The sequence below is a fragment of the Cydia fagiglandana genome, chromosome 5, assembly GCF_963556715.1.
Source record: "Cydia fagiglandana chromosome 5, ilCydFagi1.1, whole genome shotgun sequence".
NCBI classification, from domain to species: Eukaryota; Metazoa; Arthropoda; class Insecta; order Lepidoptera; family Tortricidae; genus Cydia; species Cydia fagiglandana.
The window spans coordinates 1,901,587-1,924,935 of NC_085936.1; the positions used below are offsets into that span (position 1 = coordinate 1,901,587).

A 23,349-nucleotide genomic window follows, 5' to 3' on the forward strand; every position below is an offset into this window, starting at 1 on the left:
AATAAAAATATATCAAAGTATTTTAAATACGGCTAGTGATTCTGGAAAACAATTTGTTTGTTTAAATAGCAAAGAATTTAGTACAATATTATTATGTAAATGTAATGAAGCAGGTAGGTATCACATAAGAGAAACAGTTACTGACTAATTCCTGACCTTGCGGTACGCCATAAGTCGATTAGGCTTAAGCGTTTGACTTGCGTAGTAGATTAATCCACATCTAGTGAGATTAACATTGTATAAGTTGTAAACCTATTATAATACCTGCCAAGTACCTATACGATACTGCACCAAAGAAAACCCATCGTTATTTTTATTTAAATTATGTATGTGTAATGTAAACTGGCCGTTTTATTTATGGCTCTAGTGGACATGGATGCAGAATTTGAACTCATTCACACTTATAAATGTATGAAGTCAGCAAACTTAAGAACCTTATAGACCGACCGCTTAAATGAGTCCTCGCCTGTACGGTCCGGGCGCCGTACGCCTGCCGCCCGCACCTTCCCCGCCACCCTTAGTCGTCCTACCCCGTCGCCCCCTTACCGCGCAGGCGAGGACTCGTTTAAGCGGTCGGTCTATACCCAGGGTCACAAATTATGAGCCTATGTGGTTATTTTGTAGAGATGCACCGGATATCCGGTTACTATCCGGTATCCGGCCTATCCGGCCATTTTTTTACTATCCGGCCGGATACCGGATAGAGACTTACTATCCGGCCGGATACCGGATAGTAACATTGCTTGATTTCGGAGTAAACAAATTGGATTTAGGAAAAAGACATGGTCATAATCATACTTGTTTATTATTTTAAAACAATTTAATCATTCCACTGACTTGCACGCGCACTCATTTCGAACCTAGATGTAAGTCCGCGCGAACGTTTACTAAGAAACAGGTCAAACCTGCAGAAAGCGCACCTGAAAAACCGAAATGTAGGTATAGTTCCGCTGGCCAAATATTCGGCGGCCGGATACCGGATATTCGGCCGATGGACAGGCCGAATATCCGGTATCCGGTATCCGGCCAAACAACTATCCGTTGCATCTCTATTATTTTGTATCTTGCAATACCTACTACTGACTCAGATATTTTCACGGCAGATTTAAAGCGTTAGGTGTAAGGTACGTAAATAACTCATATTACCTAAAAATGCAATTATGTCATAGTCACTTTACTCGCTATTTCATTTATTGCATGAATTCTATTATTTCATTACGCAGTTTTATTTACATATACAAGGATTCCTAATCTCTATCTTCACTTATTTATAATATATTCCACGATTCTCGGAACCAACATTTTCGCACATTATTTCCTGTTTGTATCGGCACAGAACCCTGATTCGGCGAAACGGTGTCGTCATATGGAAGTAGGGTTGCCAGATCGAAAGGCGCTATTATCGGGAAAAAATATCAATTCAAATTAAAGTAATTGTATTGAAAACAACGATAATTTACATTATTACATACTACGTCAGCTGCTCTGCCCATGGACGTTTTTATTTAAAAATACATAGTATAATTTCTTTGAGATCTTGAATATACAAAAAAAATTCGCGGCAGCGAGCGGCTTGACGCGGGTCGCTCGCTCGCTCGACGACAGGTCGGAACTTGAAATTATTGTTTTATTACGTGAAGCTGTTTTTCGGGACAATTTTCACTTTGTCGGGAAGCGGGAACACATGCTAAAAATCGGGAGAATACCGCTAAAATCCGACCATCTGGCAACCCTATATGGAAGCGATGCGATAGTGCAATCGTGTTTGCGCGAATTATCTCCTATTCGGATGTCCTCTGGTCAAGGACTGTAGTTGCGGCCGAATGTGGAATTAGAACAATGCATTTGTTAATTATCATAGAGGATTACAGGGGATTTATTCATGAATGCATTATTGCTGACCTATCCTCCCAAGGTCACAGAATAAATAATAGTACTAGGTACAGAAAACTCACTCAAACGCGTCTGCCACGATCAGCACAGATATGGCCGCTAGGTGGCGACAGCGCCCCGCGCTTCTTATGGCAAACCCCATATATTGGGGTCGAACGGATGTACTTTTAGCTATCTGTAGCAAAGCGACGAAATCGCGGAGTGAGCCACGCCTGCCAAGGTCCTATCCTACAGTACTTATTCAGTTCAATGAAATTTAAATCATATTCGATTGGAACAGAGTTGCTTTTGCTTTGTTTCATTCTGTTTGTAAACGACGCAAAATCAAGTCTATTTCCTACACTAAAGGTTCAAATTTCTTTGGTATATTTTGCGTATTTCATTTGTATGGCTGGGCCTTAGAAGGCTATTACGGCTGCCCCATAGCCACAAAGCTGATCTACTGGGACGAGTTTTCTCAAATTTCACGCGATTTAAAGGAATCCTAAAGAAAGCCTAATATTCGAGTCAGACCTAGAAAAGTCTGCAGCGATTTTGATAGCCAACGCAGTGCAAAATATATACGTCAAAATTTGATAGAAGTTTGATGTTAAATTAGGTAACAAGCTTACTATAGTTCGTTTTTTTAGCATTAGAAAGAACTTGAAAGAAGGTAAGCGATCTTGGCATGTATTTTAATTGAAAAACGCTTTTTAAAAATCAATAACTATTACTTATGAAAGCAGGAGAATATAAATGATCGTATTAGATTCATAATTGTTATGTATTTGCCGTAACTTATATTTAAAATGTGTTTTTCAATTAAAAGACACATCAAGATTGTTTACCTAATTTCTAATGCTAAAAAAAACGAAGTAAGTATACTTACTTTATTTATAATAAACAAAATACACTATTTTGTTGTTAAGGGTGGTATTCCACCTGTCCAATTTCTTGGTCCAATTAAAGCATTCTCATTAAGCAATATGAAAGCAAATACAGTAAAAACACATTGGACCAATAAATGGGACAGGTGGAATACCACCCTAAGTAAGGTTCGGAGAGAATAAAAAATTACTGGGTTTCTAACGCCACTGTCAAGTGGTGCCATCTACAATTTTCATGGGAACCAGAACTTTATTATGAGGATTGATAGTTTCAAATCTTTCTATTATTAGGTATACTTATAGTTGCAATTATTATTATTATTTGCTATCAGCATCACCTTTATTTTATTGCAAAATACTACATACAATAAATGGGTAAGTAATAAAATAAAACTTCTTCATATCGCATTCTTTATTACGATTAATGTGTTTATTGAAAAACAACAAATTCACATTATGAAACTATTAATCACACACGCATTTATTTTTCACAAAACAACCACATAAAACATTAATTAATTATTTCAAAACCGTCTTAAAATAAAATCTTTGGGAAAACGCTTAAATTTTATATTTTGTTCCATCTATCGGCCAGTAGTGAAACTAGCTTCTATTCTTGGTGGCTCTTAAGTCATAATTCTGTCACAGCTTCGCCGTTCAAATTGACGACCTCAATTGCGTGTTCTGAAGGTGGTCTCCAACATGGTATTTCAGCATACAGAGGTTCAGATGTAGTGTTATCAATTACGTCTAGCTTAGCTTCACATTTGAGCGCTTCTATAGTGGACTCAGCGAGCGAGTCGGGTCGCTGTTGACGTAGTTCATCACAACCGCTCAGAGATGGCGCTGCTGAACAACGCGTCTGTAACGTTGGATACTCGACGCTTCTTCTGGGCAAGTGGTCGTAATGGCATTCTAGAATTCCTGTAAAAAATATAATTATAAAAATATAATTAAAAATATAACTTATTTCATAAAAAATAGTTTGTAGATAAACTTAACGAACCTCTGAAGTTTTCCAACATCATAGGAGAAATTGTTTGAACAACCACTGGCCTCATAAATTGTTTCAAGTTTCTGTCCAAGGTTGATATTGGCTGGTAATGGCACTTTTCTGTTCTTGGTGGCTCTGAAAAAAAAAATGTTTGAGAAAAAAAGCAAAAAGAGAAGTGGCCCATGAGGGGATCGAACCCGCGACCTTCGCGTTATTAGCACGACGCTCTAACCAACTGAGCTAATGGGCCATTGTGACATATGATGAAATAGTGTATCGGTATCCTAACGTTATTACTTCTAACGCATTGGGTATGTCTGCAAGTAAAGGCCCATTCAGATTATACAAGTTTTTTGTACAAATTGCCAATAATTGTATGATTTGTATGCAATTATTTTGTTGCATAGTATGAATGATTTTGAAATGAATTATTTATTGGGTAGGTAGGTATGCTTAAACCGCTGAACCGCTTTAGATGTAAAGTTTGAGCCTCGGGGTAGGATAGGTATACAATAGTTTTTATCACGGAAATCATATCGGGCAGCACATAGTAGTTTTATATAAATATCTTGAATTACTAAAATGTATAAATTAAGTGGCCACTGTAGTCTATGAAGAATGGAAGTCGCGCATATCCCCTCATTCTTAATGAATTGTTCATTATGAGTAATCTAATCATGACGGGTAACACGGCTGTGGGTAACATTAGTATTAAGTGTTGGTAAGTGTATGTACATGTACAAAGTTTTCACTAGGAAATAAAGACTGACTGATAGATAATGCAGTGTGGCATTGGATCCGCCTTATGTCACTGTAATCTTTTTACTGTGCAATAAAGTTTAAATAAAAAAAATGAGGTAAATAGAACTTACCAGGCAACGGCGTATTAAAGATATTCCTCACATACGGCGGCGGCCCGTCATTATTATCTATCATCACTTGCATCCTGATGCTATTCATCTTATCCTCGTACCTCGGCCGCTTGCATCTCTCCAGCATCACGATCACCACAGCCACGGTGATCACAGTCATCATCACCCCTCCGGCTATACTGATCACCGATATCAAGTCTACTGATGATCGATCAGGTTTATCCATCACAGCTGTTATATGCTCCGGTTCTGTCAAAATATGAAACTCTTCATCAGGCTTTGCAGTTGGTTTAGTAACGTTATCTTTAGCTTGAACAGTAATGTTTCTTTTAACTATATTCTCTGTCACGGTTTCCAAAGTTTTAGTGGAAGTTTTATTAACTATGTTCTCTGCCACGGTTTCCAAAGTTTTAGTGGAAGTTTTATAGATCCGTTTCAATGTTGGATTAGTTGAAAAGATAGTTAAAGGTTTAGCGGTTATGCGCATGCTGTTAGTGGAATTCTTATCTTCTGTAAAGTGTGTTTTAGTGGTATTTTGAAAGGGTTTCGGTGTGCTGGATGGTTTGATAGGTGCTGATGTTGACATCGACCTTGTAAACATTTCTGTTGGTTTCCCAGTTACGTTTTTAGATGTAAAGTACGATGCAGTAGTCAGAGCTATCTTTTTGAACGTAGCGTAAGACAAAGATGTTGGTATGATTGAAACCATTATAGTTCTTGGTGTAGTGTTTATTGTGGTCTCCTTTTTCGTTACATTTTTATGTTTTGGAGGTTCCAAAATTGGTTTGGTTTTCGTTTCAACTAGTAATTCACCTTTTTGTGCTGGTCTTATCCAAATTTCTTTAGGCTTAAACTTGATCGTTGTTGGATGAATTTTGATAGTTGTTTCTGGTCTTCTTGTTGCTTCTTTAGTTGTACGCTCCGTTATTAAGTTCGGTTTAGTAGTTCTCAAATTCATTGTTGACATTTCAAATATTTTGGTTGATTGTGATGGTAATTCAAAAGACTCGGTTGTTGGCAATGATTTTCTAGCCGTCTTTCCTTTAGTAGAAGCTGTAGTAGTTTCGATATTCTTTGTAGAAAAAGTTGGTTGAATGAAAATTGGACTAACCGTGGTAAACGTCATCTTCGTCGGAGGTATCGATTTATCAGTTGATAAAATCCAAGGTGTGGTCAAACTCACGTTATTCCAATGTACTGTATGTTTAGTGGTTATACTTGACTCTTCATTTGGTATTTTAGACTCTACGGTAGCAATCTTTGATGACTGTATAGTAGTTTCTACTGTAGATGTTGGAGTACTAGGCAATGAAGTCATTGCAATAGGTCTCATGGTTGTAGTAGTAGTAGTACTCGTAGTAGTTGTAGTTGTTGTAGTAGGTTTAGAAGTTGTAGGTAAAGTTGTTGTCGTTGGAGCTGCAGTCATTGGAATTCTCACTGTTGTGGTAATTGGTGTTTTTGTAGTGGTAGTACCAGTAGTACTAGTCATAGTAGTTCTTTCGTGATCAGCTCTTGAGGTAGGTATGGTAACTGGCTTGGTAATTGAAACTTCTTCCATCATTGCAGGAGAACTCTGTCTCACTTCACATCTGGAAAACAATGTAATGGTGACTGACTATAAATCTATTAGTGACTTCATTGATTTGACAGAGAAAGAAACAACTGCGAGAGAAATCGAAGCAAAATACGTTGCTTTTTAGATGTTGATTAATGCTGCACGCTGCACTAAAATGTAATAAAAATCAGTACTAGATTAAACCAACTCAAGATAAAATTATACTAAAATCACCAGAAATGTTATGTTGCATATGTTTGCAGGATGTTGATAAAAAGATTCTAAGCATTCTCAACAGTGGATGCGTATGTCTTTGTCTTGCAATGAGATGAGAGTCATGAGACATACAATTTAAGAAGAATACATTAGTGGCAACCCACCTCTCACCTTGCCATCCCTCCTGGCACCGACATTCTCCTGTCACTGCAGAACAGGTGCCATGTTCTGTACATCTTTTGCATTCAGTCACGCAATTCGGACCCCATTTGTTTTTTGGACAGTCTGAAATATTTCGGGATTATAATTTCTGCTGGCTAAATAAGTTACAAAAAGTTATAGGCATCTACAATATTTTCTGGTTCTCATATTTCTGCACTATCTTCATCTCGTGATATTTTATTGTGTATATTGTAACAGTGTATTATGAAAGAAATTAATGGACTTTAGTCTAAAGTAGAGGTTTTAGTTGTTAATAAAGACATTAGATTTTTATAGTCTGTTATTAAGTTATTGGTTTGGAGTTAAGTGGTTAGTAATATTAATGGGTGTAGAAGCAATTGAAAGCTACTTTTTGATTTTATGTCTATTATAAATCAAATATATCTGAAATCATAAACGCTGTATCCGATTAATCCCAGCAGCTATAAATTTTCAAGTTTAAATTACGTATAATTATGATATTTACGACTATTAACATTAAGACAAAGTAAACTGAATCAAGAATTAAGACAAAATCGACGAAAACCATCAATTCGTACAAGTATAAATTACTGAGCCCTTTCTATCCAATTTTTTTTACCGTAGCTTGCTCCCTGTGCTAGGTCCTACTTGTCATCTCAGTAATTTTTTCTTGATGGATTCTCATGAATTATAAGTTAACACGTTCGCTGCGGGACCAAAACTGGCGGTTTTTTATATGGTGCGTTAACTGGCCGATTGGCCTGGTGCTTAGACTCTCCGCCGCGGCGATATGAGGCTTATTGACCTAGTAAGGTATCGACTGATATAAATGACTATAACTAAGCGAAAACGTAAAAAAATGGATACCTACCTATCAATATCTATAGTCGACGAGTTGGTGGTCATAGTGCTGGCTTCGCCCCGGGTTCCTACTATTTACTTGAGAGATATATGCCAAAGTATATGTAAGGTCTTGTAACCCGAAACCGCACCGAATTACAGGTTTATTTCAGGAAGTATTAGTGTTGGGAAATAAGTTATCGACATAATATTTTTAATATCAAGGATTGGTGATATTAATTTCGGTGCGATTTTGCTACGAGTCATTCTTTTTTAAATCATTTTTCACAAACACCGTTCTCCACTTTGATTTGTCTGTATCAGAAAGTTTACTTTCAAGATTTCTATCCTGCTGAAACGATAGTTCCAACATTTTTCAACATCGTTTATTTGGCCGAGACATAATACACAATTAAACTTCAATAACACCATGTAAAAACGTAAACAAACACTCGAATAATGCACTATGCACTATTTACGTCTGTTCCCGCTAATTACGACACAACACTAATCGTAAGTAACTAATTCAATCACCTATAACAGTGCGGGAAGGGGTGGAGTGACCTTGTGTTCTATGACGGGCCTTCCGGCCCGTTACCCGCAAGGAATCGAAAAAAGAATTACTTAGTGCGTTATCAGGCCGGAAAGCCTTAGCACAATTTTCATGCTTTTTTGAGTAGCCCTTAAGGTCGTGAACTCAAACCTATACTTGTCTCTTTTGTACATACAGAAATGCTCCTTATACAGCCGCCGCACCAGGGGAAGTTCACCGTTTCTCGCCTCCGCACAGAGTGGGAGTACATGCATCGGGTTTTTAAGCCTTATATCGCAGCGAACGTGTTAAGATGACAGGAGAAATAGGCACCTAAGTAGTCAGTTATATAAGGCCAACATTCTAGTGCTCGACATGCCAAACAACCAATAGATGAGACCCTACTATCATATCTATTGACAATGATTTGTTTAAAGATGACATTTACAGGGACAGTGACGAGCACTCGGACGATCATAATCCTATCCTATATTACGTTGATTTTTGTATCATCTTTATTTTTTTTATCTTTAAAGCAACATCAACAACAGGTTAACAGGGCAACAGAAACAAAAAGCGTTCTACCCTCAGAACATCCGTTTCCGGTCCTCCCCGGCGGACACACCGGCACACAGGATACATCCTTCATCTTGTAACCGGGGCAGCACACCGCCACCTCCGCTGTTCGCTCCTCCGTCTGAAAACCGAATAGCAACCATGTTATTAAGGCAGTAAGGTATAATTTGGAAAAACGTGTAGAATCATGTTGATACGGTATTGTTTTGGATCAAGAACCAGCTCTAGTAGACCTTGTTGCTAGGATAATAGGGTTTCATTTGGAAAAATGTGTGATGTTATACGAAACATTGCTTTTATATAAGAACTTCCAACTCTGTTACCAAAGTATTAAGGTTTGATTTGGAACGCGGAGGCAAAAGTTCTGCCCTGATTTTGCAGAGAAGATTTTTCTTGTGTTCAAGTGTCGTTTGGAAAATGTTTTTGTTTCCTTGGCCTGATAAAGATGGAGACAATGAAGCGTATTGTTTGAGTTTCATACCATTTTAAGTTATATATTATATGTATAACATAGATATTAATATTATTATGATACTCTTAGGGATATTTTTTCTAACTATTTCTTCCAATTTGGCTTGTAAATACCTAGGTATTGGTAATGTTACCTAGGTATTTAATTCAAGAAATTGTAAATATGAAATAAAATGGTGTCATAAAAAAATTGCTTCCTTCATTCAATTTATCATTTTTCATTCTATAAATTTTAGATGCATCCACAGTATCCACACGTATGTACCTACCTACTAACCATTAAATAAAATACCAGGATTGCCAGTTACTGTCACATGCTCAATGTAATTATGTATGAATGTGACTGGCTTCCAAGATTCTAAAGGTCAAACGTGACCCCATAGCAAATTCTCATTGTATTTAAAAACACAACAACACCAGTAACTTCGTGATTATGAAGTAATATTATGACAGTCACTTTGCTCTGATCTAGATTCACTCAAGGATGGCGAATCGACCTTATAGACAAAGAGCTCGAAATAAAGTTCCACTCCACTACAGAAAACGTTTATTAAAACACAATTATGCTAGTGTACAGAAAGAAACTGACAGTTACGAGAGTGTACTTATATTATGAGAATACCGCATTATAATAGTATCTATACCTACAGAAGATAATTTTTATTAAAATTATTTTTACTTATATACGAGTAGGTGGCCCCAGACCAATTTTTTTACTAAAATACAAGGCTACAGGTTATTCGGTTTATTTCAATAATCTATTTGCTAGTCTACCAATCTTTCTTTACCAACAAACAGCTGCCAGAAACACGGATAAAGCAATAAAACTAGCACATCAAACTAACGAAACGGGTTTCGATGTTTTCCGAAATTGTAAACCTCTTTCTGAAGCCAGCTCTTCGTCTATTAGATTCATATTCAAGTAATCACTAAGACGATTGCCGCCTATAAAGTTATACTTTAATGGAAAAGTGGATTTGTATGTATTTAGCTGGTGGCATTTAATTTCCGCTCCGATGCAAAGTGTGAAATAATCTTAGTACTAAAATGTATTTTTCATTGCCACATACCAAAGCATAAAGTGTTTCAATAATATGACTGATATTTAAAGGATAATTTGTGTTAAATTTTATTATTTCCTGCTAGGTAGGCATTTGGATTTCTTCTTAGCTTTTTTTACCTACCGACATTTTGATTACCTACTTAGTTTTAAATGAAGTTCGTACAAAAGCTTATAGTATGTCTAAAAAGTCTGATGTAAAGCAAATTACGGTGTACCTATGCCCATTGGTTCCCGCCGCATATGACCGCCGCCAAACATGAGGCTAGAGAAAGATAATGATGGAGTTATTAAAGATATCGTTAATAATAATTAAATAAATTATAGTTGAAGTAAATAAAAATAACCCGAGGTTATTTTCGCTTAATGCGATCTGTGCTCTATTTGCAGCATCTCGGCAGCATGGATCACACGTAACGTTGTTAATAATTGACGTGGTTGGGAATGATAATGATCTTAAGGATTATCATGATGTTATTATAGAAGACGATCAACTTGATGAAGATGACGAAGATACTGGTTAATAGTAAATTGAAAATAATAATAACCTCGAGTCTAGTAAGATCCCGCATCTCCGTGCTCCATTTTGAGCATCTCGGTGGCATGGAGAAGCACCACTCGTATGTGCGCACGGACATCGGCGCGCGGTACTTCACCCGCTTCGTGATGTTGTATCTGTAAACACAAACAAATATTTTTTATTTATATTGTCAGTTAAAGCAGTTGCAACTGACTGATTATTTGCAACTAACTGCAAAAACAAACACGCGAATCGGAGGGAGGAGGGGGGAGGGAGGGGTAGAGGTAAGTACTAAGGCTACAAACATTTGGAATAATCGAGTAAAACAAAAATTGAGGTAACAAAGCAAAACAGTCAAATATTTGAAGCTTGTGATTTTTCCTTTAATTCTAAGAATGGTGGTTTATTAACACTACCTAAGGGCAGAGATCTCTTTAGCGGTATGGTCGCCTGTTGTTTTATCTTTGTCTTCATGAATTATTTTTGTTTCCATGTACATTTATTCTGAGGTTGGGTGTATGTAATGGTGGTATCGTTAGGCGTCTCTTCATAAAACGAAGTGAACGACTATATTACTCACTTCTGTTGCACCATGCACACATGGTCCCCGTTCAACCCCACCACCCCCACCACAACCACCGTCACTACCACCGCCACCACGCACCATATCTGAGTCTTTACAATCCACCTTGCTACTGTCATTGCCAATCCATCCTGGCTTATAGTATCATAGTAATAAACACCATTATTACTCACTTCTGTTGCACCATGCACACATGGTCCCCGTTCAGCCCCACCACCTCCACCACAAGCACCGTCACTACCACCACCACCACGCACCATATCTGAGTCTTTACAGTCCGCCTTGCTACTGTCATTGTCACTGCCAATCCATCGTGGCTTATAGTATCATAGTAATAAAGACCATTATTACTCACTTCTGCTGCACCATGCACACATGGTCCCCGTTCAGCCCCACCACAAGCACCGTCACTACCCCCGCCACCACGCACCATATCTGAGTCTGTACAGTCCGCCTTGCTACTGTCATTGCCAATCCATCCTGGCTTATAGTATCATAGTAACAAACACCATTATTACTCACTTATGTTGCACCATGCACACATGGTCCCCGTTCAGCCCCACCACCCCCTCTACAAGCACCGTCACTACCACCGCCACCACGCACCATATCTGAGTCTTTACAGTCCGCCTTGCTACTGTCATTGCCAATCCATCCTAGCTTATAGTATCATAGTAACAAACACCATTATTACTCACTTCTGCTGCACCATGCACACATGGTCCCCGTTCAGCCCCACCACCCCCACCACAAGCACCGTCACTACCACCGCCACCACGTACCATATCTGAGTCTTTACAGTCCGCCATGCTACTGGCATTGCCAATCCATCCTGGCTTATAGTATCATAGTAACAAACACCATTATTACTCACTTCTGCTGCACCATGCACACATGGTCCCCGTTCAGCCCCACCACCCCCATCACAAGCACCGTCACTACCACCGCCACCACGCACCATATCTGAGTCTTTACAGTCCGCCTTGCTACTGTCATTGTCACTGCCAATCCATCCTGGCTTCTTATCTTGGCATGTTGAAATGTGTGCTACCTGTGAGAGAAAAAAGGAGGTTATTAAAACTGTTAAATTAAAATTTTACCTTTTAGAAACCGACTTCAAAAAGGATATAATAAAATACCGTAAAAGTATAAAACTTTGCCCTTAAACGTAAATAAAGAAGAATGTGTATCTGTATCTACTTAAAAGTTTTTAGCAAATTCTTGATGTATCTTAAAAATCTTATCAGGCCGTGTGTCACCTACTATAGTCTCCTAGACATAATATAATGATTTAAGTAATCGCTGCTCGCTTTTGTTAGTATCTGGTTTGGACCAAGCATGACTTGCTAAAGTAATATCTAACACACATAGGGTTGCCATATGGAAGAATTATTGTAATTTAAGAATTGGCGTAGCTTGAACGACGCCCCGGCGGCGCGCTGGGCTCTGAGGTGTACAGAGGGGCTACCGCGAAAACCGAAATTCGCAAATTGCGGGGATTTTTCTCTGTCACTCTAATTACGCCGTCATTGGAGTAAAAGAGAAAGATCCCCGCAATTTGCGAACTTCGATTTTCGCGGTTATAGCCCTGTATCGTGGACCTTTTCCCTTTTCCTCCGCCCGACCGTCCCCCTCCCCGCGTTTTTTTTATGGCTTCATTCCTAAAAATCCTGACACTTACCAAGTCCGGCCGCAAACCGAACAAAGGGTCAAAAATCCTGACAAGTCTGGACAAATTGTAACGTATGGCAACCCTAAACACACATCATAAAGGAATGTCATTCCTCGGCTCCACAGTATGGATTGAACATGAACAGGCCCGCCGGCATTTTAATTATCAATTGAGGGCACTTCCTTTTGGACACGTTATGAAACCAGCTTTGAAGACAATGTGGATTAATTATTATATAGATGAGGATAATTGGAAGGAAAAATATTAATTTTATAGGCACAATAGCATGGAAAATTTTACGAGAAATTGGTAAGAATTGTAATTATTGAATGTTTGAAAATAAATGTGTGATAGGTACCTATTTATTTATAGGTAGGCGTCGAACTTATAATAATGCTAATGAAAAACCTTAAAAACTTGAAAATCATTATTTCAGGTAAAAGTGGCGAAGACTGGCCTATATTTATTATTGGTACCTAGGTATAATATTTATTGGTTTTTAACAAGCACATTACTTGCTACGCATCTGATCCATGAAGACAAACGGTGTCTCCATGGATCAGCTTGATGGTACCATAATATTGCATTGTCCTCCGATTTATACATGTATGCAAAATTTCAGCTCAATCGGAAACCGGGAAGTGGATCAAATTTAACTTGCAAGATTGCAAGACAGACAGACAGACAACGGTCAGGTGAAACTAAATAAAAGCTTGTAAAATAGACATTGCGCAAACGCGAATGCTCGTCACGCTATCGAATGAATATTACATTACGGGTTCTGAATATTATGTCTAATACATTAGATATAATTTTCTCGAACGTTACAAGATATATCCCCTACGATAAAACTGAATTATTAAATTGACAATTAAGTCACCCCTCTGCCCTATCAGTAAGTTAATTGACCTCCCTGGGAACTCACACAACTCATATTGTTATATCGCTGTCCTACTCATATTGAATACTATAGAAAGAGACACAGATATCAGTGGTGTGTCAAGTGTATGAAATAATAATAATTACGTTTCCTTTACACAATTAAAGCATGAGCCTGTTGTTAAGTGAGAGTATGAGAGTATTAGAGATGCAACGGATAGTTGTTTGGCCGGATACCGGATATTCAGCCCAGTGGCGTAGCTAGCATGGGTGGCACCCGGTGCGGAAATTGTGGGTGTCACCCCAAAATTCAATCAAAATTGTAAAATATATTTAAAAAGAGTAATTGTAATTTTTGTTAAATAGCTCAGGATTACTCCATTTTTATAGGTGGCACTACTGATGTTCACGGTCGGGTGTCACCCCTAAATGGGTGACACCCGGGGCGGACCGCCCCCACCGCCCCCCCCTAGCTACGCCACTGATTCGGCCTGACCAACGGCCGAATATCCGCGGAACTATACCTATATTTCGGTTTTTCAGGTACGCATTCTGCGGGTTTGACCTGTTTCCTAGTAAACGTTCGCGCGGACTCATTTCTAGGTTCGAAATGAGTGCGCATTCCACTGACTTGTGGAATGATTAAATTGTTTTAAAATAATAACAAGTACGATTATGACCGTGTCATACTCCGTTGTTTACTCCGAAATCAAGCAATGTTACTATCCGGCATCCGGCCGGATAGTAAGTCACTATCAGGTATCCGGCCGGATAGTAACATAATGGCCGGATAGGCTGGATACCGGATCGTAACCGGATATCCGGTGCATCTCTAGAGAGTACCATAAGGCGCAGGCGTGTCGGGCTATTATCGTCTGTCATAGTGGCCATCTCTTTCTAATAAAACGTGTAAACTATGTATGTGCGAGAGAGACGCCTGACTAGATAGACGGTAAAAGTTTAACCATTATATTCGTACAGGAATTCGACTTCTACTAATGACAAGTCGTGACATTGCGGCTTAGAAACATGACCACATATGTTTTGTAAATAGCAAATTATACAATAAATTAATTGAAAATTACAAGTTTCATGATAGACCAAGTTATAGTGTGTGTAGGTATGTTAAAAATAATGTAACTTGCATACGAGATTGTATCGTTTTAAATTCCAGAGCAATGGAAAACGAGTCACTCTGTGTACCATTCATTCTTTATAAGCGTAAATGAAGAAAGGAATTGTATGGAATCCCTCACAATATTAAACCAGAATTAATCAACATTATTGAGGGGGCAATGGGAAGTGAATTTGACGAATTGTGACGTCCCACTGGTAAAGGTACCTTATGGCGGTTGGCGCTTTCGACGCGTAGCAGCGTATTTGTATAAGAGCGTCATGAATAACAGCGTAAGCGCCAGCCGCCATAAGGTTACCGTGTATCGACATAATTTACTTTTGATGGTGCATCATAATTGGTTCGGTTAGATGTTAATAGGGGAATAAAAGAGCAATTTAACGTTATTTAAGTGATTTATGTCATTTAAAAGGGACTGTTTAAGTCTTGGAGGATATAACCAACGGAGACGCCATGTCTAAAATTTTCGGTACAAAATAGTCTGCCGTTTTTTGCGGGGGAGGGGCACATCAAATGTATAGGTACGTCATGTCAGATAAACGTCAGTCCATACATATGGTTGACATGAGGTTGACCATTGGCCGCCTATTTTCGACAGAGGGGAACGCCTGTTAATGGCGGCTCCATTGTTAATTACTCCGAGGTTTAAGTAGAGAATATCTGGGAGACCGAGCTTTGCTCGGAAAACATAAAAACTCAAAAATGCGCGTTTTCCCAGGGATAGGACCTAGAGTTAGACCAAGAAAAGTCTGCAGCGATTTTGATAGCCCTCGTAGTGCACATGTTATATTAAACGTCAAACTTCTATGAAATTATGACGTATAAATAACACTTGCACTGCGTGGGCTATCAAAATCGATGCAGACTTTTCTTGGTCTAAATCTAGCTAGAACGATTTTTCGCTCTCTAAATCTCTCATATCGCAATTTTTATCTAAATCGTTAGAGCCGTTTCCGAGATCTAAGAAAAATATACCTAGTATCTGGTCTACATATGGTGCTACCATGCTACATGTCTACGAGTTTGTATACTAACAATATGACCTTTTTCAAAATCTTTTTTCAAAAAATAAACTCAACATTTAAGTAAATTAAACAAAGTAAGCAAGCCAAATAAGTAAAATTAACGACATAATACTCGAAAACCAATACCATTCTCTCTGGCGCCACTCAAGTAATTAAAAAGGAGCGTCCGACACGAGGCAGATCTGATGAGCAAATTAAAGCAGAAGCTGTGACGTGCCACGGGTAAAGGTACCTTAGGGCGGTTGGCGCTTACGACGCGTTGCATTGTATTTGTATAAGAGCGTCGTGAATAACAGCGTAAGCGCCAGCCGCCATAAGGTACCTTTTCCCGTGGAACGTCACTCACGAACAAAAATGTAATCAAATTAAGCAGAAGCGGACAGAATAAGGTGATTACTGAAGAAATTTCTTGGAAAATTACTGTTTATTGAGATGTAGATTGCCTTATTTACAGTAATAACTGAATTATAAGTCGACTCACGAAAGCTGTTTTAGATTTTATCTGGTGTTTCGAAAAGACTGACACACAGACAGGCTCATTTAGACGGTGCGAGAACTCGCGTGCGAGTTTCATTACATTGAGGTATTTGATTAGTCGATGACAGGGTCGAGTGGAGAAAACGCGGGGAGGCCTTTGCTCAGCAGTGGGACACCAAAATAGGCTAGAAAAAAAAAACAAAAAAAAAATGATTAGTCGGCTGAATTGGACGTAACCACAATAGTCCTCAATGTAACTAAAATCGCATACGAGTTCAGGCGCCGTCTAAATCAGCCCTTAATTTCGCACGAATAATATTTTACAAGCGGCGCATAAGTATATGCTGTCCTCGGCGAGGGCTACATATTTGCGCCGTTTGGCGTAGAAACTCTGGGACCGTGGGGACATAGCGCAAAAACCTTCAAGGAAATGTCCCAGGGCCTTACTGACACCAGTGACACCTTAGGTGACCGGAGGGCTGGCAGCTACCTCGGCCAGAGGATAAGCCTGGCCATCTAAAAAGGTACCTAATGCTGCAAGCCTTCTGGACACCATAAGGGTAACATTCCATTTCTGACCGCAGCTGTACTTCTAGTACGAACGCGTCAGTGTTATTGTCAATTTCCATAGTAATGCTGCTGTCGTTGAAAATGGACTGTCACCTTAATGCATGAAGGTGACCTGGGGAACATTTTTTATTTTTAAGTTTGCTTGAAGATTTGTTATACTTTGGTTTTAATTTAAATGTTTAGATTTTTTTTTTCATTTTGTTCATTATATTTTTTAGGATAAAAGAAACCATTTTTAAATTTAAACCGTTAGTGTCGTAAATTTTTCTCCCCAACAGAACCCACCAAACTGAATAGATCCGGCTTGTCCCCGCCTGCGCGCGCGCAGGATGCGCCCATTGAAGCTATCAATCGAGGCGACGACCTCTTTCTGGATTCACGAAAGATAGGGCTGATAAAAATGTACATACATTGTTGTTTAACATATATTTGCTATGTAAAACGGGGTATTTACCATGTATGTTAGTTTTTCAGTGTTAACGATATTTCGGCACAGTTGCAGATGCCATCTTCTGTGAGTATTGACCATGTTAGTTTCCAGTAGACGTATGATAGATGGCGTTATCTGCGTGATAAAACGATTGGACGTTAAGTATCACGCTGTCACGTCGATAAGCTCTATTATCTTCTATTTGCGTTAGTCGCGTGATAAAGATGAGATACCTACAATTTCTGGCTTTTGCTATAAAGAAAAATATAAATCCCTTGTGGACCAATAAATTTTGCCAAGACTGTGATTGATTGCCACTTAGAATAGATAAGTATTCAAAATTGTATAAAACAGTAGGTAAATAATAATAATATACTATAAGCAGACATATTGGGCAACGTAATCAAAAATATATATTTTTTTATTAGAAATAAATATTTATTCAGCTATCAGCTGGCATGATCAAAAGACTGATTTCTGATCATACCGTGCAGAGTCACTTTCCTTTCGACTGTTGTAACTATTGGTAAAAACTGCGATACATTATCAAAAATAATGAACATTGACATAATTATCATAATAAATAAAGAACGGATTGATGTTCTAATAGTCATTATCAAAGTCATGAACTGGTGTGACGACCCTACGTCTGCAAATCGTTCAGATGAACCAGACGTTGTAAGGGTCATTGTCGTAAATGCAAGAATTGTCACCACAATAGGCATGAAAGACAGCTAAACTAATTATAAAAAAAAATGATTTGTTTGAAAGAGTATCCTTTTACTTAAAGGTTTCGTGTTTTTTAATTTATGCACTATCATTCTTTAAGCAATATCATATTTATCTTCCACAATTCTTCTAATCCCAACTCAGTTATTAAAGGCAAAAAAAATCTATAGGATTTTATTCTTCTTTTTTAGTGACAGTAATAGTTGATATATGTCATCTCTCTGTCAAAACTTCTGCATCCTGGCCCTTCAACAAACTGTTATCAATCATCAAAGGTCCATGTTTTGTCAGTGAGCATTTACAATAATATTATAATGGGGGGCCCCAACAACGTTCTTCCGTCCGTCTGTCTCGCAATTGGCTGGGACTATCATATCCCTGTCTAGTTAAAGTTAATGTGTAATGTGGTCCGCCTTTCAGCAAGAATTCAAGCTGTGTTTTTGAGGTTTATTTAGTGTCTGTTTAAGTTAACTCTGCAATAAGTTAAGATGCACGAAGTTAAGGGTTCGAAAGCTCCCGTGCCGTGCCACAGTATCCATCATTCGCTTGTCCTTGTTTTGGGAATATTTTTCCACAAATCTCTATCTCCTGTCCGTAAAAGGCAGTATACACAATCGATCCACTTTTCACTTGGCTTCCATTTCCTCTTACATCCCTGGATCTTTGCACATAGTGCACATCCGTTCCTAGTACCTTTTTCTTCACATGACTTTCGCCAGCATCACTTCCCTTATTCATTCTTAATTTGTTTTCCTTACAGTCGCTTCAATTTTCTTATAGCCCTCAAAGGCTACACCTTTTATCATGTTTACATGTTATATAATGCCTCATATCTAAAATGTTATAAGACTTTCATCCCTCACCCCATATTGTGCTGGGGAATTTGCTCTTAATATTTCAAGTATGACTGCAATTATCGTTAAATCTTCATTCCTTATCTTCCATTCCCATTACATCATAAATCCGTCATCGCCGTCACGTGCAATCTCATCAACCGCTTCATCATTCAAAATTATGAAGAAGGTTCTCAATTCGTCAGGATTTTTTAAATATTAATGATCATAGCATACTCCGCGATTACTAAAAGACTGGATCTGCATACAGATGTAGTGCATAATTGTTTTCCATCGTATTTTCTCTGTATTTGTCATGCTACTTCAGTCAACCACAGTATTTTTTGTACCGAGACGGACAGAAAAAGCAAGTCATTTTCGTACGTTTCCGTGAAAATACGATTAAAAATAATTAGGAATGCATTACACCTATAATCACTTTTGTGTTTGTATGTATGTAGTTGTAATCAGGTCCACCCAAAGAGATACCTTCTGTCCGGGATCCCATAAATATGATAATCATCATCATCATCATCATCATCATTTATTAATAATATAAAATTACATGTCAAATAGGTACTACAATATGTAGGAAGGTAATGATTAATGTACCTATGTATGTATGTACGTATGTACCTATTCAGTTTAACAGTTCGTCCTAATTAAATGCCAGTCTGCTTGAAACACGTCTAGGGAAATAAGCCATCCACATAATTATTGGCACTAGTGATTTGGATACTCTAGGGCAATTAAGGTCTCGAGACGCGTTCAGATGCCAGACTAGTTAATTAAGAGGTAATTAGAGAAACTGGAAAATAAAGAAATGGATAGCTGCATAAAAGAAAAGAAACAATACCTTTTGTTTAACAAATTGGGGTTTGAGACCAAAAAAACATCGCAGAAAATTCCAACTGTAAACAATAGTAGATTGTTAACCAAACACTCTAAACACTCTACTCTAAGTCAAACACAAGAAATGTGGGTTGATTATTGGTAATTTTATCATTACATTACATTCATTCTTTCAGTTTTACTTTTTTTAAGGCGCGTATAGTATACATTAAGGCCGTTTCAGATACATTCCAATTTAAGATCGGATTGTCTATGGTTTTCGATATTTATTCGATAAAAATGTAAACGGCGCCAATTTCAATCATGCGGAAGCTAATATGACAGCTTTTAACTAAATAATATGCTGTTGCTCGAAATAAAAATTAAAAAGAAATTACTTTCCACCCTAGGATGGGAAATGAAATTTTCCACCCGGTTATCAGCCTATGAAAGGTGAACTTTCCGAACAGGAGAGATGAAAAAGGGCAGATTTTCATATACCTTATTTCTAGTGATATAATGCCTTTTAGTTCTAGGTACGTATATAGTAGGGCGAAGATAGCGCAGCGTAGCAAAGGATGTGATCTACTTAGATATTACATTTAATTTGTGCGTAATTAATTCAATTTATTGCTACTGTTTTGATATATTTATTGCGATATCAATTAAGAGTAACTAATTGTTTGTATTGATTTGCTATAATTATATTGTCAAACTGTAATAAACAATATTCTATAATTAATATATTATATAATATTCTAACACGTATTATATAATATTCGAGCCCTACACCCCAGCAGGGGGTAACAGGATGGAAAGAAGAAGAAGATTCTAACACGTCTATTTAATGATCAGTTTGACCAGTTTGAAGCTGATGGTGATGATCGAATCCTGAAAAGGATTAATTTTTACGTTAAGAAGTTTTTCTGTTTTAAGATTATACACTAATTGACATTAATTGTGGTTCATTCCTCTCGAACATGAAACCATTTCTGTAAAACTCTTTACGCCCTATTAGTCCATCACCCCATCACCCACACTGTTAACTGACAGTTCGTAAACCTTATTACAAAAGGCATAAGGTCCACCGATGGACAGTTAGGAGCGTTGCTGTTTGTATGTGACATTTAAATGTGTCGGTCCCGTATGCAGTAATTAAGACTATTAACGGTCAAGTGGCCGAAAGGACAGATGTTGTGTGCTAAACCAATTATATGACGCCATATTGTTTTAGCAATATCAAGCTGTGTTGCCAGTTACAAGATATTTAGGAACTGACAGAACAGAGCGGTCAAGAAACAAGAAAAAAAAATGGAAATGGAGCAGACGCAAAATCCCTCACTAAAACTATTGCTCTCGTGTTGTAAAAAATAATAGTACATAGCTCGGTGTCTAATTAATATGATTAATACTATAATTAATATTATTTATATTATAATTAATATTATTTTTATTATAATTAATATGATTTTTATTATAATTATTTGAAAAACTATTTACTTACCACAACAAATTGCAACATCTGAGATCTGTTACTCTGGCCTTTGCAATAGTGCCAAAAAATCGGGATCCCAAAAATAGATAACAAACTAACTATTAACTTTTTTTTTAATAAATACGAAATAAATCAACTTTAAAGCCTGAATATCATATAAGTAGCATATTCGTAACTGTTACTTTTTAAAAACTGTAGGATGAAAGCCGTAATAAACTTGAGCTACGTCGTTAATAAACATTATAATTATTGTCTACATTGCGCGTTTTTCGGAAACCGAATTTACAGTTTTTAACCCAAATATGGTAAAAAATTGTACGCCACCTAATTAGATTTCAAAGGCATAATGCTTAGAAAGCACATATATGGCTGAACGAATGTGCATCCGCCTGGGAGGACTTCTGAAACTACTGGAGCGGATAATTTTCTTCCTGGGGTAGGTAGGTAATAAAAAATAGGCTTAGTAAAATTCACCTAAAAATATTTGAAACATGAAATTAAATACGTACTGGTAACCAGCCACTGTCTTAAAGATAAACGTATAGTTTTTAAGATAAACAATTTCTATATTATGACACTAGTAAACAAACATAATTTCTAATCTAGAAACTTTTGATAAGTACTCCTATTAATAAAAACAGATGGTACCTACATCTTTATATAAAAATAATTCGTAGTTAATATAGTACTGTTATATACTCGTAGGTACAAGTGTGTATGCATGGTTTTACAAAACGGAATTATGATGAAGCATTAATCAGGCAAAAGAAGGCCTCTTTGATACCCGAAAAAGTTTGTAAATATCTGAACTTTAAACTTACCGCAATGCTAAGTCACGTTCAAAAAACTATAACGATTGTTTAATACCAGAAAACCCTAATCTATCCCAATAATAATAATTCTCTAATTTCGCAATATTTGCCAAGTATCCAAAATAAACACACTCCAAATTACACAAAAACACGCACACAATTGTCACGAGAGTACCAGGCTCGCATAGTCGGGAGGAGCGCGCGTCCCGAATGCCGCCGGGAGACTGGGAGTTGATCGGGCACACTAAGGGTTGATTGGGGCATAGACAATGGATGCTGTATGCTTTGGAAGGATTTTTGGCTGATTTTGCCAATTCTGGAGCGAGGTTGTACGATTTCAATAATTAAAACAATTATTGAAATCGTTCAAGTTTAAATCATTCATGTACTTAGCTTTGTTAAGTCTTTGTTTAAATAATCATGAATAATAATGAGTAAAATTAGCATTTTAGAATTTTTCGTTAAGTTTAAATTTCTATTGAATCTGAGTTTAAGTAAGTAAAAAATTGCACATACTTTATTGCACAGTAAAAAATATACAGTGACAAAAGGCGGACTTAATGCTACACGGCATTCTCTACCAGTCAACCTTATTATCTTGTAGAGGTGCATGAAATTCATGTTTGTTTTGAGTTTACGTGACTTCATTCAAGTCTTGTTTGATCGCACATGGAGCTAAGTGAAAACTAGCCAATTTTATACCTGTTCGTGATCTGTATGTAAAAATTGTACAATGGTCGCCAACAGATATATCGGAGCTGTCGAGTTGCTCAAAAACATTCAACACTCTCTCTAACGCCTTGTTAATAGTGGCGTGTTCAGATATTTGTGAGCATCTTGGTGGCTTCGATATATCTAATGTCGACTGTATGTGATCTATTATTCCCAATTTCCCACCAACCGCATTTGATTTTCTACTACCCATTTCGCGTCAATAAGGTTCATTTTACCCATTGATAGCTTCCCCAACTATCAAATTTTCCTGGATAGTTTTCGCCACACACAAGTACCAGGCGGTCAGAAGTATTCAGGAGTTAAAGCTTTCCATAAAGCAGGCGACACGTTGGCGCGAGGGGTGCAACCTATGTGAGTGCAATATACAAACTTATATTTGCTATTGAGGAACTTTAAAACTATCCTTATGTGTTGCAGCCTTAGGTTTAATTTTGGGTATTTAGTACTGTGTTTAATGGTTAGAATAAGTTTGTATGTGTGGTTGTAATATGAGGGTTTATAGTTTGAAGCGGAAATATATATCTGGGGGCACGGCCGTGCCCCCGCCAAGACGAGACAAAGGGCA

At 37.6% G+C, this 23,349-nt stretch overlaps 1 protein-coding gene and 1 non-coding gene across 3 annotated transcripts; both read right to left on the reverse strand.

Annotated features, from left to right (window-relative positions):
* Nucleotides 1-3,220: 3,220 nt before the first annotated feature.
* LOC134664261 (mucin-2-like) lies at nucleotides 3,221-11,565 on the reverse strand. 2 transcript variants are annotated; one of them, XM_063520809.1, is made up of 7 exons: nucleotides 11,517-11,565; nucleotides 10,607-10,733; nucleotides 8,537-8,648; nucleotides 6,561-6,681; nucleotides 4,626-6,214; nucleotides 3,766-3,888; nucleotides 3,221-3,683 (listed from the first exon to the last, which is right to left on the reverse strand). In XM_063520809.1, exons 1-7 carry the CDS (start codon nucleotides 11,528-11,530, stop codon nucleotides 3,391-3,393), a joined length of 2,379 nt encoding a protein of 792 aa, XP_063376879.1. In that variant the 5' UTR covers nucleotides 11,531-11,565; the 3' UTR covers nucleotides 3,221-3,390. The 2 variants fall into 2 exon arrangements, with proteins under 2 accessions (XP_063376879.1, XP_063376878.1); XM_063520808.1 differs by lacking the exon at nucleotides 11,517-11,565 and adding an exon at nucleotides 11,159-11,253.
* Trnai-aau (transfer RNA isoleucine (anticodon AAU)) lies at nucleotides 3,930-4,003 on the reverse strand. The gene has a single exon. It is a non-coding gene; the product is annotated as a tRNA-Ile (tRNA).
* Nucleotides 11,566-23,349: the final 11,784 nt, after the last annotated feature.

Bases quoted from the DNA above. Each gene is read 5' to 3' on its own strand.
- LOC134664261 (XM_063520809.1), bottom strand. The intron at 6,682-8,536 runs GTAGAACGCTTT...GAAATATTTCAG, and splicing joins CGGAAACGGATGTTCTGAGG to ACTGTCCAAAAAACAAATGG. The intron at 3,684-3,765 runs GTTCGTTAAGTT...TATTTTTTACAG, and splicing joins GATGTTGGAAAACTTCAGAG to GAATTCTAGAATGCCATTAC.